We start from the raw sequence: 18,498 nt of genomic DNA on the forward strand, positions 1-18,498 counted from the left end.
GGTTGACAACTTTGTTCAACTTTAAATCTCCATCATTATTAGGCATAAACTAGTGAAGCCTTAGCTTAACCTAGACAAGCCTGTGGTAAATTGATACTGAGTTCCAATCTTGACAAAGTGATCATAAAAAAATTTACTCCTACATGTGAGTCATGGATTATATTTTGGACTATCTAAGTGTATGTCTCATCATCATAATCAATGTTAAAAAGGAAAAAAAAAAAAAAACTAATCCTACTTTTTTCGATAACAAAGGGTATCCCAAACCCCTTTTGGGATAGGAGTAGTGTTGGAAAAACTCCAATCTTCAACTCGAGATGCAAAAAAATTGAAGAAAACAAACATGAAAGAAAAAAAATAGAAAAATCACCACAACAAAAATGCAGAAAATCCTAAAATAGGAAAAATCACGGAGTCGAACCAATTTCACAATGCTTTTGAGTCAAAAAGAAATTATAATGTTCCTCCCACATAAAACTAATATATATTGTATAGGATTCCTTCAACTCAAGAAAAAATCTTAACCTTGTAAAGACAAAATCTAACGGTTGAGATTTTATGTGTATCTCAATAATACATATCCTACTCATACTTATTTCGAGGATAATTTTCAATGTTTGAATTTTGTGTTTACACGGTTAAGATCTTGTATTGTATCTAGAGTCAATGGAATCCAAACCATGTATAAATGAATTAAGGATTTACATTAAAATATTGAGATTACATAAATACCTTTGGGAAGGGCCAAGTTCAATCGACAAGACGCGTGGCTTGATTATAGTACCTCCTTATTGACAAGTACCACTAGGCTCTACAAACCACAATAATCGTGTCAACCACCTCACTGAAGGTTTTCAACACATAACAGGTTAAGTTAGGTTGCCATCCAATTTCGAACACATGACCAAAGGGAGCAAAACCTCCATTACAAGTTTTACCACTAAGTCAACCCCCCGAGAGTTATGAATCCCATTATATCATTTGCATTAAAAAGATGAAAATAATAGTTAAATGAATATTCCATGTTACTAAGCCCAAGTCCAATTCAAATTTTATTGCCTTAAGAGGTCTCTGCTCTTCTTTTCACACCTCTTGTTACGAGCACGCTATCAACACCCACTTTTTTGCTTGCCACCCCCACTTATTGCTTTAACCCATTGTAATTGTGGTTTTATATAGCAGAAAATTGTTTGCTAGTTTTACCCATCGTTGGGGACTGACAACGTGTCGGGTAAGGTTTCTACCAACTCCATACCCGATTTTAGACACACATATCCATACCCGTTTTTCACCTGAATTTGAGGAATATACCCATATCCAAATTTTTACCCAAGTTTTAGGTGGATAACCACACCCGAATCTTGGGTCACCCAAATTTTTACCTTCTCACCTAATGTTTTTTACTTTAATAACAAAAATTTATAATAAAAATTTCTACAATATCATGTAATCAAAAAGATATAGCATATATTCAAGTTTACCTCACTAATTGTCTTTGTGAGTGTAGAGACTCTAAGCCAAGCCCTAAACTATTTTGTGTTATATGAGATGAGAGAGATTAAACAGTAGAAAAGAAAATCTTAATTATTTAGTTTTATTTATATATAGAATATAAAATGACAATTGTCCTCTACTAAATATGTAATCGGGTAGGGTATAACATATATTCATACCCGACCCTATTTGTTTTTGGTAAACGGATATCAGGTAGAATTACCTAAATTCTTAATTGAGTAGAAAAACTTCGTCTAAATCCAATTTATTTGGGTTGGTTGAGTTAGGTAACTGGGTATTATCCGACCCATTGCCAGTCCTACCCACCGTTTTATTTTAAAAAAAAAAAAAATAGTAACCTACCAAACCTTGCAATAATTTTTGATAATAACATATTGATGTTTTTTACATGGGGATCTCATGTAAAGAATTGTTTAATATGTAACTACTAATCTAAGCATGATAAGTTCATTAGAAACATATTGAAAAATACACATCATACAGTTGGTACATCTCGAATGGTTCTTTACATGGGGATCCCATGTGACAAAATGCATTTGGTATATATACCTATTGAAATAGTGTTGATGAGTTCGATACTGACTTATCGAACATACTGAAAATTTTGAAGAAACAAAAATCGATGCAAACAATAAAGATAAAATTGATTTTTGACATGATTCATTTGCAAAACGATTAAAAATAGTTTTAAGATCAAAAGATGATGAAAATTAATGATAAAAAGTCACTATCATCTATCAAAATGTTTAATTAATGGTAAAAGAATTCAGATTTAAATCAATAATATTCCCACAAATGGATTAAAATACGATCATCTGATGAATCTCTAGAAAAAAAAAATCAGATGTAGATCACTCATGCCTTCTTGATATTTGTAGAAAATAATAGATAATAGAATGCAATTTGAACATACATACCTTCAATACCTAATTATGTCAATGTGTTAAACATGCATTTAAGTCCGCCTCTCGACAAGATGAGCCAATTAGCTAGCTCTGTTAGCTATCAAAATATTCAACTTAAATCAATTCCTAATTAAGCTAAGGTTAAAATAAAAGTAAATCAACGAATAGATGATATACAGACCTTTAAGTTGAGGCTTTTAAAGATGAATTAAGAATACAATTGAGATGATTTGACTTTAGGAACGACAAGAAGAGAAAAAGCTCATGGTGGGTCCTACCATACACAAGGCAATATTTTTTTTTTTTATTTTTTTATGCCTGTGATGTTGGGAAAAAATAGCATCAACTGATAAAAATTATGAAAAAATTAAATAAGATTTCTCAAGTCAATGGGACTCTGCTCTTTCTCATTTTTTTAGGTTGTTTTTGTCTTTTTATTCTTACAGTGAGGTTAAAAACATAGAATCAAAAAGAGGGGTATTTTCCTTTTGTTATGGGTCATTGGAACAATAATAATGAGGGAGGAGTCTAGGAGCTATCAATGTAGACATGTTTGGATTAACCATTGAATGAGCGGGTTCGCTTTTAAGAGAGAAACAGAGAGGGTTCGAGAGGTTGTTGGAGCTGTTTTCAGGTTTTTCACTCTGGTTCTCTCTGTTTCAGGCTTGGTGGTCTATTCTAGGGTTTTGGTTTTCATCTTATGCTCCTTTACATTCTTCTAAGTAGTAGTTCATTAAAGGTTTTGTGGATCTGGGTGCTCTGTTTTTCTTTGTGGGATTGAATTTGGGTTTCTTGATATTTGGTGTCTAGGTCTTTGATGAGTTAGCGGTGTTGTTTTTATTTATTTATTAATATTTGGGGATTTTGGAGTGTGGGTTCGTCTGGGTTTTTCCTCTAGCTTTGGTTTATAGTGCATCTTTGATTTTCTTGGTGGATTCTGAATTGGGATTGTTGGGATGATGCGGCTGGGTCCTTGAATTTGCTGGGCTGAGTTTTTTTTTTTTTTTTTTGGGCTTTCTTTTTTGGTTCTTCTTTCTGGGTTTTTGATTAGGTGGTGTTGTGTTTCAAAATTTCATAGATTTGGGTTCTTGGAGGAGATTACTGGTAGGGTTAAAGCTCTTTGGTTCTTGTCTCTTTTTAACTTTCTTTTGGACAGATAGTCTTCTTCTTTTGATCCTGTTAAGGTTTTTGTTGTTTATGAAAGGATCTCTGGTTTGAATGTTTTTGATAAAGTAAAGGCTCATCAATGTCTCCCTCCTTAAAATAGGGGCTCAGATTCCTCTTTGCTTTCTGTTAGAATCTGCTTTTGTTCCCGTAGATGGGTTAAAGCCTGGGTTGTTCTGTGTGAGTTTTGTCTGGTTTTGTTTCTGTCAGATTGATTGGAGAGAGAGAAAGAAGGGAGCCTTCATGCATCTTTCACTATGGAAGCCTATATCCCATTGTGCATCCCTTATCATGGACAAGAAGAGCAGAAGAAGAGATGGGTCTGGTGGTTTGACAGAGGAAGGGCAACGGAAGCCCTCGATTTTAAGGCAATTGCAAGAGAACAAGCTAAGAGAGGCGCTTGAAGAGGCATCTGAAGATGGGTCTCTCGTTAAATCCCGTGATATGGATGATTCCGAGTCCTACTCCAATCAAGACCCGAACTTCGGTCGGTCGAGATCCCTTGCAAGGCTCCACGCTCAGAGGGAATTCCTCCAGGCAACTGCTCTTGCTGCAGACCGCACATTTGACTCTGTTGATTCTATCCCCGACCTCCACGAATCGTTCAATAAGTTTCTAACTATGTACCCCAAGTTCCAATCTTCTGAGAGGATCGACCAGCTGAGATCTGATGAGTATGGGCACCTCTCCGATGAGGCCGCCAAGGTATGTCTTGACTACTGTGGCTTTGGGCTCTTTTCTTACCATCAGACTCTTCAATATTGGGAGTCTTGTGCATTTAGCTTATCGGAGATAACTTCAAACTTGGGCAACCATGCTTTGTACGGTGGTGCTGAAAAAGGCACTGCTGAACATGATATAAAGACTAGGATAATGGATTATTTGAACATACCTGAGAATGAATACGGCCTTGTTTTTACTGTCAGTAGAGGATCGGCTTTTAAATTACTTGCTGAGTCGTACCCGTTCCAAACAAACAAGAAATTGATAACCATGTTCGATCACGAGAGCCAATCAGTGAATTTGATGGCTCAGAGTGCCAAAGAGAAGGGTGCAAAGATTTACAATGCCTCTTTTAAGTGGCCGACGCTGAAACTCTGCTCGACAGAGTTGAGAAAGCAGATTTGTACCAAGAAGAGGAGGAAGGATTCTGCGGCTGGGCTTTTCGTGTTTCCCGTTCAATCTAGGGTTACCGGAGCTAAATATTCTTACCAATGGATGGCATTGGCTCAGCAGAACAATTGGCATGTGTTGCTTGATGCTGGGTCTTTGGGTCCCAAGGACATGGATTCACTTGGGTTGTCTCTCTTCCGTCCGGATTTTATTATCACATCGTTTTACCGAGTGTTTGGGTCTGACCCAACTGGATTTGGATGCCTTTTGATCAAGAAATCCGTGATGGGGAGCCTTCAAAACCAATGTGGGTCTGCTGGGTCTGGAATGGTGAGGATTATTCCAGTCTTCCCACAATATCTGAGTGACTCCATTGATGGTTTGGATGGGTTGGTTGGAATTGAAGATGAGGGGATTGATGGGAACGAAGAATTAATCCCAGAAACGAACAAGGGATCACAGTTGCCTGCTTTTTCGGGTGTATTCACTTCTTCTCAAGTGAGGGATGTGTTTGAAACTGATATGGAGCAAGATAACAGCTCCGACAGGGATGGGGCGAGCACCATTTTTGAAGAAGTGGAGAGCATGTCAGTTGGTGAGGTCATGAAGAGTCCACTTTTCAGTGAAGATGAATCATCGGATAACTCGTTCTGGATTGATTTGGGTCAAAGCCCATTCCGATCCGACAATTCTGGCCAGTTGAACAAACCAAAGTTGGGCTCGGGCTCTCCCTTACCACCTGCTTGGTTTACTGGAAGGAAAAATCAAACGAGGCTCTCTCCAAAGCCAGCATCGAAGATATCTAGGAGTCCAATCTATGATGATGACAGGGGTGTTAACTTCGGACCAAATGAAGACCATGTTCTGTCTTTTGATGCAGCCGTGCTATCAGTTTCACAGGAATTGGATTGTGTTAAGGAGGTCCCTGAAGAACTGTTCACAGAAACAGATCCAGTACATGTTAGAGAGATTCAGGAAGAACCGGAAATCAGAGAAGAGTCGTCAAGTTCTACTTTTAATGGATTCAACAGCCAAACTTCTGGTTTCCGGCATGGAAGCCTCGATAATGGCTCAACCTCTGAAATATGCAGAGATACTAAAGAAAGTGCTATAAGGAGAGAGACAGAAGGCGAGTTTAGACTGCTGGGGAGAAGAGAAGGGAACAGATTTGCTGGTGGTAGATTTTTTGGTGTGGAAGAGAACGAACGAGTCATGAGTATGGGTCGGAGGGTATCTTTTAGCATTGAAGACAACCATAAAGAGCATCTGAGCCAGACCTTGGAGTCGGGAGTGGTTTCTACAACTAACCTTGATGATGATGAGTCCACAAGTGATGGCGAAGATGGGGATGGGCAAGAGTGGAGTAAGAAAGAACCCGAGATAATGTGTCGGTATCTTGATCATGTGAACATGTTGGGTTTGAACAAAACTACTCTCAGACTGCGTTATCTGATCAATTGGCTTGTTACATCGTTGCTGCAATTGCGGTTTCCTGGTTCAGGTGAGGGCACGGGAGTGCCTCTTGTTCAAATCTATGGCCCAAAGATCAAATATGAAAGGGGCGCTGCTGTAGCTTTCAATGTGAGAGACCGTCATGGGGGGCTAATCAAACCGGAAATTGTTCAAAAGCTAGCTGAGAAAGATGGTATCTCTCTAGGTATCGGCTTCCTTAGTCATATTCGGATCGTGGACGGCTCGAAATATCATTGTGGGGCATTAGATCTAGATGACACTGCCATGTGTAAGCCGATAGTGAATAGTCGACATGATGGTAAACATACATTCATCCGAGTTGAGGTTGTTACAGCATCTCTTGGCTTTCTCACTAACTTTGAAGATGTGTATACTATGTGGGCTTTCGTTGCTAAATTTCTTAATCCAGACTTTGCCGAAGGGGAAGAATTACCCACCATTATGGGAGGCTTGGAAGTTTAGGGTATGGATATTATTGGTCTGTTGCAATGGAAGATGGACCAACCCACAAATGATCACCATCATTTTGGGTGCACAGTTTATGGGGAGACTCAGTGTGAGTAGGAGATGCAAGAGCAACAGAAAGGACATGAAGGTAAAAGTTCTGTGCGGTCTGTTTCCTTTGCTTCGCCCTTGTGAGCTTTCTCCATGTGAATGAGTGAATTTGTTTTATTCTTGTTTTTCTTTCCTATGCCCCTGCTGCATATTGAGTTTGTTTTAGAAAATTGCATCATCTTGGGATCCATTTTGGACTCAAATGTAGAACTCTACAATTGGCAAACAACTTGCCCCTTGTTACAATCTGAATTCTGAGTTCCCTGAGGACCGAGAATTTGCAATGCTACCAACTCTAAATCACTTTGCATTCCTTTGATGTATTTTATTACAGACACACACATATGGAGGGAGACCAAGCTGGGGAAAGAAACGTAAACCTTATTTGGCCTCTTGACTCTGCTCCCTATCTCGAGTTTCGATCAAATGTTATTTATTTGTCCAACCAAATGGATCAAACACCTGTATTTGTCTGCATATGGTAAGTTGGTCTGAAGGGAAGGCCCTCTGACTCAATTTTTGTCAGGGACCATGTGAGTCAGAGTTGACTTGGTTACCTTAGTTTTGAAGGATAGATCTCTGTCTGGTGTTTGATCCATTTGATTATCATCAATTTTTCTTGATCTATGTGAGTCCTACAAGTTGACATATTTGCCTAGTATTTTGAAACCTGTGATTTCAAACATGCCCAAAATTAATGTTTTAAGAGTAAGAATTTACATAAATAGAGTAAATTATAGTTTGGGCATTTACAATAAAAATCAATGATGAAAACAACTAAAAAAAGAAGGATTTGGTACAAATTGAAGATTACACAGGAAGGATACAATAAAAAATAATGCTATTGAGATAGTATTAAAGATCTCAATTGACTCAAGATTTACATGCCATATCTTAAAGAAGGGAGAATAAATGTTTGGGCAAGGGACCCATGGCCTCATACAAGTAATAATGATTATGATGTTAGCAAAAGCCCGATTTCCACTTCTATAGTGCACAATGCATCATGTTCATTGACTCATTTGAACATTAAGCTTTATTATTTCCCCTTTTAAAATTATTATTAATGGGCCAGACCAGACCCCCATTGAAGATAATGGAGAAGCTACCTCCTGATTTTATGAGTTGGGTTCAACATTTGAAAATATTAATTAAAAAAAAAAAGGGCTGATGTTGGGCCCTTCTGTTAAAGTTGTTTGGCATGTAGGTGTCATTCCACTCTTCTTTTGAGAGCTGATGATGATGAAAAGCAGAAACAAAACTACTTCATAAATTTATTTATTTATTTATTTCACTTTAGCTCCCTCATTGATGGTGCATTTTAAGCATGTCTCCCTAAATTTGAAAATTTCTGAGTTGCCTCCTTAGGCTATTCTGACCTACAATTTATTGCAGGACTAGGATATCTACACATCTTTGATCTTCCCACATTCAAGGGAGACTATTCACTTTTAGAGCCGTGCTGGATTGAACTTTAGAATTGACCTCAATGCATACTTTGTTGACATAGAGGTGCGCACACAACCATTAGTACTTCTCATCACTCTAGAACTTTGTTTGCAATTCGAAATGTGGAAAAAATTTGATTCGTGGAAAATTCGAGTTCTATTCAAATTTGGATTTCAAAAATCTGATCTAAAGTCAATAAATGGAAAATGTGCAGCATATACTTCATACGAGTATTATCCATTTTATTTCAAAAATTCAAAATTCGGACATATGATAGTGATGGTGATGATAAAATTGGTGATATCAATGGTGATGGTGGTGATAATGAGGATATTGAGGTTATTGTTCCATTAATTTTTAAAAAAAGACCAAAGTCAAGGGACAAATCATCAATTTAAAAAATTAAGATGTAATCTCAAATAAATGTAAAGGGTCATGGCATTATCTTTTTAAAGATAAAAGGAATATTTGTCACGTAAAAATGTGGATTCTTCCAAAATTTTGAAATATAACTGCTTCAAAGTCGACTTATGTTACACGTCACAACTTACAAGTTTACACTTTATAACATATAACATACAACAAGTTATAGTAGCATATTTTTTCTACTAAATTTTATAAAAATTTGTATTTTATTCTTTTCAAACTTAAAATCTGTTAATTATTCAAAATAGTTCAATAATCCGGAGAATAATACTTTTATTGAAAAGAAATAAAAAATTCGTGAATTTTTCAAGAATTAAACGAGAGATTGCTAACAAGGTTTCAAAATGATACTTATTTTAAAATGTTATATAACTACATTTATTTAAGGTTGTGTAATTTTGAAGAATTCCTCAAGAATTTAACAAAAATTAAAGATACACCCCTTTATTTTCAAATTGATCACAAACTAAGCCATCAACATTATTTTTCTATGTGAGGCTAACATAATTGACTGAAGTGCCTTTGTTTTCAAGCTAGCAAAAATCCATTTGACTTCAACTTCTACAATAAAATTCTTTGCCATCTTCAACCTAAATATTCTATCTCCTCCAACCAGCAAACCTCCCAAACAACATAGGGTTTTGGCTGAGGTTGAAGAGTATATAGGCTTTTGAGAAGAAAAATGAATGAATTTCCCCATGAGGTTGAAGACAAGCTTGAAGAGGTTCAATAGGTTTTATAATATATATTTATGTGTGTACGTGTCTGAGGGGAAGTGTTCAATGAAATGAGATAGCAGATGAGGGTGTTTTGGTAATTTTATGTTAATCTCTCATGCAAGATCGAAGTCAAGGGTCATGTCATCTGCATATGTCACTAATTTCACCAGAATCCAGACGAGTGCCTCAAAATTACCCCAGAAAAGAAGAGCTGTTCCATAGGGATATATACTTATAGAATATTGGAGTGATAATATTTCGAAGAGCTCACTTGAATTTTATTCTTTTTATCCTCAATAGGCTGTGATAGCTTGGGTTCAGCCCTGGGTTGGGACAAAACCAAAAAATTGGCATAAGTATCGAACAACTTGATTTGCCCAAACCCAAACATAATATGACTATAATTTAAAAATATTTCTTATATCTTGATTTCTTTTACACTCCCAATTCATATTACAATAAACATGTCTTTGTTTATCTTTATATCATCTATCGCACCTAATGTGTGATTGTTTCCATCATTAAATAAACAATTACTTTATTATTAATGCTTATATTTAAGTGTAACTTCATATTGTCATACAATGATTATATATTAGAATTTTAATTATTATTTTTTTTGGAAATAGAAATTAACAGTATATAAAAATGATTATTTTAGTTAATCATCTTTATATTTGTTTATAATTTTACACATGTAAGATTTTGAAAAACATTTTTAGGACAAATGATTGTAATATTTAAGTACTTTTACATGCCACTTAACTTCATATAAACCCTTATCAATACTAAATCATGTAGTATTAATTAGGAATTAATCAACCCGACCAACTTGACTTGGATTGGGTTCGGGTTAAGCATTTCATGCCTGAGGTCAGGTTGGGCATGAGCACAGGTTGATGCTTGTCAAGTTTGTGTTGGGCATGGATTGATCCCCAATTAGGCCAAGTTGCAGCCCTAGGCTGCGAGAGAAATGAATTTGAATACGATAACATTGTTAAGGATATTTTGCCCTTTTTTCCCTCACAAGATCAAATTAACAATGTCAGCTGGCGGCTGTTTTACATATAGTACCTCACACAACCAGATAGTTACCTTGTATGTGTGGTGCATGCAACATGTCTACATTGTGTGTGTTTGACAAAGAAACTGTCCAAAAAGTTTGCTGAAGATTGTCTGATAAAAGGCACTTTCAGAGGAAAAAGTTTGGATACAGTGAAAGACTTGAACACATATACAGGCTGATTAAAGATGTTGGAAGTGCCCAATAAAATAAATAAAAGGCCACTCTTAGTGGGTATACGCCTCATGACCCATAAAGCATCCCATGATCCTACCTACCCATCCTCTTCATCATAAGCCCCCACATATTCTACTGATATAAACAAGAAGAACAATATCTTCTTTAGGATGGGTTGGCCAAAACTGCAATTTAAAATTGCCACTGAACATTGTTGATATATACAGACAACAAACTAATATTCTCAAAGAAAAAGGAACCCTAGCCCCACAAACCACAATCTCTCTTTTTTCTCAACCTCACTGGCTCCTGTTCTTTTTTTCTTTTCAAAAAGAACATCTTAGGGATGTCAGGCCATTTATACACAAGCCATAAAGTAGATTCCTGATATGGAACACCATAATAGAATCGGAGATTTATAAATATTAATAAACTGGTCTTTGAATCATGATCTGTGGTCATTTGGTGATTTGGGTTTTGATTATGGACCCCCACCACAACGGAGCATTTTATCAAGACCCTACTTCTGGATTTCTGGGTGTGTAGGGTAGAGGGGAAACTATGATTCCATCATCTTTATAAGAAAAGCAGTCTCTAAAGCGGATTCCTTACACTGCAGATACCTGTTTTCCTCCACTATATCTATAGTTAAGTTTAGCAGTATAGGTCGTCGAGCGTCGTAAATAGCACGTTCACGGACCCTCGCAACCCATTTTGCTGCTTCCCACACTCCAAACCTGAAATATCAAACATAATGATGGAAATATTTTCATTCACTCATCCGTCTGTTAAAAGAAATAAATTGGTGCATCAGGATAACTATTGACCGGAAATATCTAAAGAAGAGGAAGAAGAAGAATAAAAATAATTGTATGGAAAGAGAACATTAGAGCAAGAGAATGATCTTTCAGTAGCATCAGTCTCTTGGTTAACAAGGAATTATTCTGTTGTACGTCAACAAAATGCACACAGGACTTCTTGTTGAGAGATTCAAGTTTTCTTTCTTTGCACCCATGACATTAGAAACAAAATGATTGGAGGTACTAACTTTTTTTAAGTTAAACACAAGAAAGTGCACATTAGAAAGTTTAAGACAGTCCAGATAATGCAAGGGTATCACTTCAAACATGAAAATGGGCATTGCCAACAGAAAACCCAAAATAACATGGATGGAGATGGTGAAAGCAGATATGAACATTCCTTCAATAAAAAAAGACATGGCTTACCGATAAAATAAAATAAAAAGACTTGGCTCTAGATAGGGTGGAAAGTACGAACAGATCAAAATTTTCTCTAAAGGATTATTTTGCATAGGTGACTTTGCTCAAGAGATTTGATTTCACGTCATCTTTCTTTCACATGTGTTGGATTTTTCCTAGGTCCCTTTTTTTTTCTTTTAAAGTTGGCAGTCATTTGCTTTACTTCCAGAAAAAAGATATTGTCAACCTTGTTTCCCTTTGCCGTCCTATGGGGGCATTTGGAAAAAGCATACCAACCACATGTTTGGGGGGAAAATGCAATCATTTCATAATGACCTAGTGGAAGCACTTGAATCAATAGATTCGATAGATTGTGTTCAATGGAACACTCAAAATCAATTTGAATCAATAGATTGAATTGATAAACAAGCAATAGTTTGAAAGAAAATAAAGCATAAATCTAAAAAATAATTAAAAGAGAAAAGATAATTAAATTGATGATTTTCGGATTTGGAACTCTTTATATAGATAACTCCATCATAATAACTTGTAATCCTACTAAAATACTAAAAATTAACATTTCTAACCTATTTATAACATAATACTAACTTTCTAATCCCATTAGAATTCAAATTGGAGACTTCTAAGTACTTTTAATTGTAGTTTAAATAATAAAAAGGAATTTAAAACAAATTAGAAACTAATAAGGAATTAAACTCCTAACTTAACTATGAAATAGAAATCCTACTAGAACTACAAATAGAAATCCTAATAAAACTCTAACCAAGATTGTAGATGTCCTACATCACATAAGGTCATCATCAGTATTTTGTGCATCTTCTATTGATGAGAGACCTTTGATGAGTTTAAGGGCATCTTTTTTTAGGATTTTATTTTCAAATGGAACCTTATGTATAAGGAGAGAATGTATGGTTGAGCATTATTTTCTCTCGATTGTTGTGTTCTAAGACTCTACTTTCCTCCCAACAAGGAGAATTTGCTTCAATTTTGCCTATGAGAGAGTCAGTAGTTTGTTTCTAAGTTGTTTGGCTTAGAGAAAGCCATAAGCATGACCTAAAATCATATTTTGTACTTTGATACAAGTCCCATTGCCCCTATTCTTCAAGTTTCCTACTTAATCCTACCTAATATACATCCATCCACCTCATCAACTTCCAAAGAAAGGCAAGATCAAAATCATTCCAAACAAAAATCGAGTGTTCTCATTTCTGACTAGAACAGTGTCGTCAAGTCAAAATATGACACTCATCAAACATCACCTTAACACCTTTCACAAGACTAATCAAAATCCTTCCAAAAATATAAAAGTATTTAAACCCAAAGCAGTGTCCTTGCGTCAAAATGTATGATAATTCAGACACCATATGCTGGCCACTAGGTTTGCAAGAGTTGAGTTGAGTGTTTTTTTAACATGTGTTGATAGCTTAAACTCTCAAAGTAAACCATCCATTTATCAAATGCTACTTGTATGCCAATGTCACATGTGTTGGTAGAAATAAGGAGTTAACAATGCTAAGAGTTGTCGGTCTGAATCAAGAGTAATTTCAAAGTCTTCAACTTCTCATTACTCATTAGATAAGGAAAATAAAGACATCCAAATTTAAAATAACACTATTTCATGGTCCGCATGAACTATGGATATAAGAAGGATACTCCGTTCTTTGAAAATATAATTCACACAACCACCACACAAGTAATATGACATCAATAGCAAGAAAAAGTTACCATAGAAAAATACTTCAGGCATGAGAGGAAAATATATCAAGATGTAGGAAAACACTACCTTGTGTTGAAAGATGATGTTACCAAGACAGCCGGATAAAGTGCATCCTTTTGGATATTATCATAAGGAGAGTATTCCCGTATGGCCTGAAAATCATCAACATCCTCAGGATATCCAAACTCTTCATAGTCAACAGGTGTAAGTGGTAATATCGGATAGAGAAGAGTGTTGCAAACATCTAAAAATGGAACCTACAAAAGAACAGAACATGGGAATTAGTTATAAAGGATGAGAAAGCACTAAAATAACTACATAAAGCCTTACACATTCAGGAAACTTTAATTTTTTTTATATTGATATTCAGGAAACTTTAATTGATGAACTATCAGCTCTTACAATAATATAAAGTTCGAATTCTTATTGTTTTTATGTTGTATTCCCTACACATATCATCATCAAAATTTTATCTCAAAACTTTCAGGTCGGTATATCCAACAAATAGTGGTAAAATATATATATAAGTCAGGGTCTATGGACCAGCCAGTATGGGGTGATAAAGGATAAGAAACAGAAAAAGAAACTGAGCATACCTTCAAAACTGCAGCACGAAACAAATCTGGCAGAGAATTAATTGCAGAAGCAACCAGAAGTCCTCCAGCACTATACCCCCAACCTGCAAGCTTATTTTCTTGTACGATTTCCTTCTCTATTAGGAATTTAGCACAGGAAATATAATCTTTGATGGAATTGTGTTTTTTTGTGCGTCTTCCATCATGATGCCATTTTTTACCAGCTCCACCTCTAAGAACAGACAATTCAGATCATAATAATCAGGCACCCAAATCTAACAACTTCAAGCATATAACTTGGTATCAGAACCCAATGAAAATAAATTACAATTAGATAGCACATAATGATAAATTAGATACCTAAACTTAATAAAATCATTTGTAAGAAAAAACAAGCACGTAAGCTCTCCAAACAATAATCAAATGGCGCCAATAAAAAAAAAAACAATAACCAAATGGACAATTCATGCCAAGCAGAACTTTAAGAGAATGACTGATGCAAACAAACCTGACGTCAGCATATGCAACCACCCAACCACGATCAAGAAGGCTTTTTAACTCACTACGCCACCGCTTGTCTAACAACTCACCATAAGCTCCATGACCATGAAGTAACCCAGGATTTTGACCTGTTTGTTTGTTTTTGCGTGAGTATACAATAGTTAAAGGAACCAGTACCTCATCATGCGAAGGTACACTATATTGTTCACAAGCATAAAACTCGGATAGGTCATTCCATGAGCATTCATCTAGACAATTGGCTTCAACCGTGGAACAAAAATTTTTGGATCTAGATGTTCTTTCCATGCTGGAAGCAGAAGACGTCGTTCCATACAAAGTTCGTGTTCTTTCATGAAGCACATTTTGTTGTTGAACAATAAACCACTTGCCATTTGTTAAGTTATAGTCAACCACAGCATCAGGCATCTGCAAGACATTGTGAGAACTTTGATGCTTGAATAAATATATCAACCTTGAAATAAAGACTTAAAAAGTATAAGGGCTAGGAGAACCATAAAAAGATAAACTACAACCAATCATACTCAAGTATGAAAAGAGCATGGCATCAAAGAGAAAAGAAAAAAATCATGAAGGAATTACGTACCACAGGGGAGGATATTGTAAACCGCATGGTTGAGGAGTGGTAGTCATAATTTGGTCCAGGTGAGATCTGGGAAACATATTTTGGAAGAGGTAGGAATCTTGGATTAAGCTCTTTAAGATGAAATGCTCCCTGTCCAAAATCAACGAGTAAGAAAAAAATCGGTTACCAAAAATTTAAAATGACTAGCAATAAGAGGCTTTAAATAAAGAAAACCAAGAGAACAAAATAAGGATAAAGAAAACAATTCATCAAAGAACCAATTAAGAGGTGAAAACATATCACAGCACTGCTTGTGGAGCAATGAAAATAAAGAAAACATGTGACAATGCCAAATACAATGGTTTTAAAATAATGGAACTCAAATAACTACTGTTATAGTGGGAATGCCTGGACACGTTCCATTATTTCGTAACAGTGTCCCATTGTGGAGACATTTTATTGTGTATAGCAGCCATTATTTTCATAAGTATTTTGCCAAAACTCAGCAATTTTACTTATCAAATAAAAAATTATTTTCATAAATAACAGCTGATATAATTGGTCATTATGGCATTATTTTGGGAAGGAATCATTTGATAGGATAAAAAGAATTCATTCAAAACAGGAAAAGATACAGAGGGACACATCTTCAACTGTACCCTACTTATTACCGTATCTCCATCAGACACAGTCAATAGAAATATAAACAATTAGTTGTCACATATATCTATCACCTGAAGATACTGTGCATTAATAAGTCTTACCAAATTGAGATCAACAACCATGAGTTTGCAAGCACGATAGAACCTCATAATCCAAAGAATCAACATTGTCTATATCTAGAATAACAACATATAGATATGAACTGTGCGCTGACCTTCTCATTAGCCAAAGGTAGAGCAACTGAACAAATTTTAAACTGCCTGCCTTCTTTTAAAATAAGCACCAAGTGTGTCTCACTAAAATCAACATCCTCGATAATAAAATCTGATTCATCAAGAAAGACAATCTGGAACATCCATTGAAATGAAGTACATAGTTAGAAAGAACATCATTAAAAAAGATAAAGAAAACTAAGCTGTGCAAATTCAAATAAAGATAAGTTTTAGAAGTTAAGAAAATTAAACTAGCCAAGGCACATATTCTTGTACCAATTATGATGGAAGAATAACTTAGTAAAATTAAGCATCTAACAAACATATCTAATGAGCTAACCTCCCAATTTCTCGAACCAGAGGCTTCAACACGACAACGAAGCAGATAATGGGAATCAATAGATTGGCCCTCTTTAGCGGCGTCTGTAAATAGGTAAAGGAATCCTTGATGATGTTCAACTATGCAATGGGCTTGTGGTTCGCATTCCCACACTAATGTCATGCCAGACAAAGGATTAGCTGCATTTATCAAGTAGACCTACAAATAATAATTCGGGTTGGAATAATTCCAACATAAGATAAGCACAAAACTATGACAGTAAGGTGTTCAATAAGAACGATACCTTTGAAAAGGTGTTTGAGAATGTATTTACAGTCACGAATCGGAAATCCTTAGTGTGTCTAATATTAACATAAACAGTCTCATCCGATTCTTCCAAAATCAAAAAATCGTCTTGATTTGATCCAAGCATGCTACAGAAAATCCTAACGAGAATAGAGAGATGGAATTAATTATATTGGCATAAAATACAAAGAGAGAATCACCAAACTACTCAAACAGCAAAAAATAACAAATTCACCAACTGATAAGGTCTCTTATTATTGTCCGTTACTGTGTAAAGCAATGCTTGTCCATCCATTGCCCATGCCACATTTGCAACTCGATTGGCCTCAGGCTTTCTACATAATGAACCTAAACTCAAATCCCGAACCGATAACCGAAAGAAGTCGTTGTCCTTATCATACATAGTGTACGCAAGAAAGCGATGATCAGGAGACACTTCTGACAATTCTTCATAAGCATAACCTGTGAAACCAAAAAAAAGAAATCAAACATACCACTCTAGATACAGTTTTTTTTTTTTTAAACAAAATTAGAAATCACATTGCATTACCTCCGAACCTCTCAGCCTCTCGATTGTAATCAAGTAACTTTTGTTCGATTCTCTTCCCGGAAGTGAAATCGAATCCAGCAGAAGGGGAATTATATGAAACGAACTCCTCGTTCAAAGTCGCCGACCTCCTACATAGAACCGGATATTGCTTCCCTTCTTCGGCACGCCTATAATACAACCTGCATTGACAATTGTACAAAATGGGTTCAAGTTCTCATTGAAAAAAAACGAAACCCAATTGAAGAAATAGTACCCACTCACCAGGGGCCCCAACGAACGGGCAAGGTGGAGAGATGGGAAGCCATGCGGCTGGCCATCTCGGATTGGAGTTTGTGTTGGAGACGATCAGTGTCGGACATAACGGCTTCGGTGTACTTCTCTTCTTGTTCCATGTAGACGTCCATGTGACGCATGGCTACCTTGTCTCCAAGGTTGGACATCCAGCTGTATGGGTCTTCCCATGTATGGTCATGGAAGGTGAAAGATACGGGCTTTTGGGGTGGTTTCGGTGGTGTTGGTGGGGATGGAGGTTTTGGGGGTTTAGTGGGCGACTTCGACTTCGACTTCGAGTGAGCGAATCGGATAAATGAAGCTGTATTTGAGAGGTTGCGGAGACGATGTTTCTCAAGGAAGGGTGTTAGAACATGGAGCATCATCTCTTCGGGTACACAGAAACAGAGAGAAAGGGTGAAGAACCCTGGAGCCCGTATCAGGGTTTTAGCAGGGGTAATTTAGGCATACCACTCAGGGTATTGGTGAATATTTGAAACGTAGCCCTGCAATTTGAAGCTGATGCCATCTTCTTGACCTAGGTCTTCTTTCAGAGATAAATAACAATGACATAAATGCTCTCGCCTTCATCTTGAAGCCAAAAATATTCGTCCTTGATCCCAAGATTCCATCTACTTAAACCTTCAAAATCTCAAGAACAAGGTAGAATTTTTTAGAGGACGATTTAATTTAGGTAAGAAGAATTTTCTATAAGTCTCCCATAGAAGACCATGGTCGATGTCGTCAGGATGGAGTTCCTTTTGCATTGTTGTCTCTGCAAAGTTCAAAAATAAGGGGGCGATTGATTGCGCTTGTAAACGCAGATTCACGTGCGTTTGCGTCAAAACGCCGAGATTTGCAATAATTCGCGCGCTTGATAGCGCTTCAAAACTCTGCGTTTTGAATTTGAAAACGCAAATTCGTTAAAAAATGCGGTGAAATGAAAAGCGCGTGAGACCCGCTTCACGTAATTGCGTTTTAAAACGCTGAAGTGAAATGACGAAATTACCCTTCGTCATTTAT

The 18,498-nt window shown here is 36.3% G+C and overlaps 2 protein-coding genes across 4 annotated transcripts; one reads left to right on the forward strand and one right to left on the reverse strand.

The window, feature by feature from the left end:
• Positions 1 to 2,897: 2,897 nt before the first annotated feature.
• On the forward strand, positions 2,898 to 8,331 carry LOC147407267 (uncharacterized). Of its 3 annotated transcripts, none has more exons than XR_015176737.1 (2): positions 2,898 to 6,765; positions 8,121 to 8,331. XR_015176737.1 is itself a non-coding variant. In XM_086435745.1 (1 exon), the coding sequence occupies exon 1, from the start codon at positions 3,828 to 3,830 to the stop codon at positions 6,630 to 6,632; it is 2,805 nt and encodes a 934-aa protein (XP_086291871.1). In that variant the 5' UTR covers positions 2,898 to 3,827; the 3' UTR covers positions 6,633 to 7,014. The 3 variants fall into 3 exon arrangements, 1 of the variants encoding a protein (XP_086291871.1); XR_015176738.1 differs by lacking the exon at positions 8,121 to 8,331 and adding an exon at positions 7,060 to 7,080; XM_086435745.1 differs by lacking the exon at positions 8,121 to 8,331 and having other exon boundaries at positions 2,898 to 7,014.
• Positions 8,332 to 10,734: 2,403 nt separating this feature from the next.
• On the reverse strand, positions 10,735 to 18,112 carry LOC147407268 (Prolyl oligopeptidase family protein). The gene is made up of 11 exons (XM_086435747.1): positions 17,467 to 18,112; positions 17,206 to 17,384; positions 16,895 to 17,117; positions 16,654 to 16,795; positions 16,371 to 16,568; positions 16,033 to 16,164; positions 15,177 to 15,305; positions 14,580 to 14,998; positions 14,093 to 14,303; positions 13,563 to 13,753; positions 10,735 to 11,296 (listed from the first exon to the last, which is right to left on the reverse strand). The coding sequence occupies exons 1-11, from the start codon at positions 17,859 to 17,861 to the stop codon at positions 11,119 to 11,121; spliced, it is 2,397 nt and encodes a 798-aa protein (XP_086291873.1). The 5' UTR covers positions 17,862 to 18,112; the 3' UTR covers positions 10,735 to 11,118.
• Positions 18,113 to 18,498: the final 386 nt, after the last annotated feature.

The sequence above is a fragment of the Akebia trifoliata genome, chromosome 3 (genome assembly GCF_017979445.1).
Source record: "Akebia trifoliata isolate Shusen 1 chromosome 3, ASM1797944v1, whole genome shotgun sequence".
NCBI classification, from domain to species: domain Eukaryota; kingdom Viridiplantae; phylum Streptophyta; class Magnoliopsida; order Ranunculales; family Lardizabalaceae; genus Akebia; species Akebia trifoliata.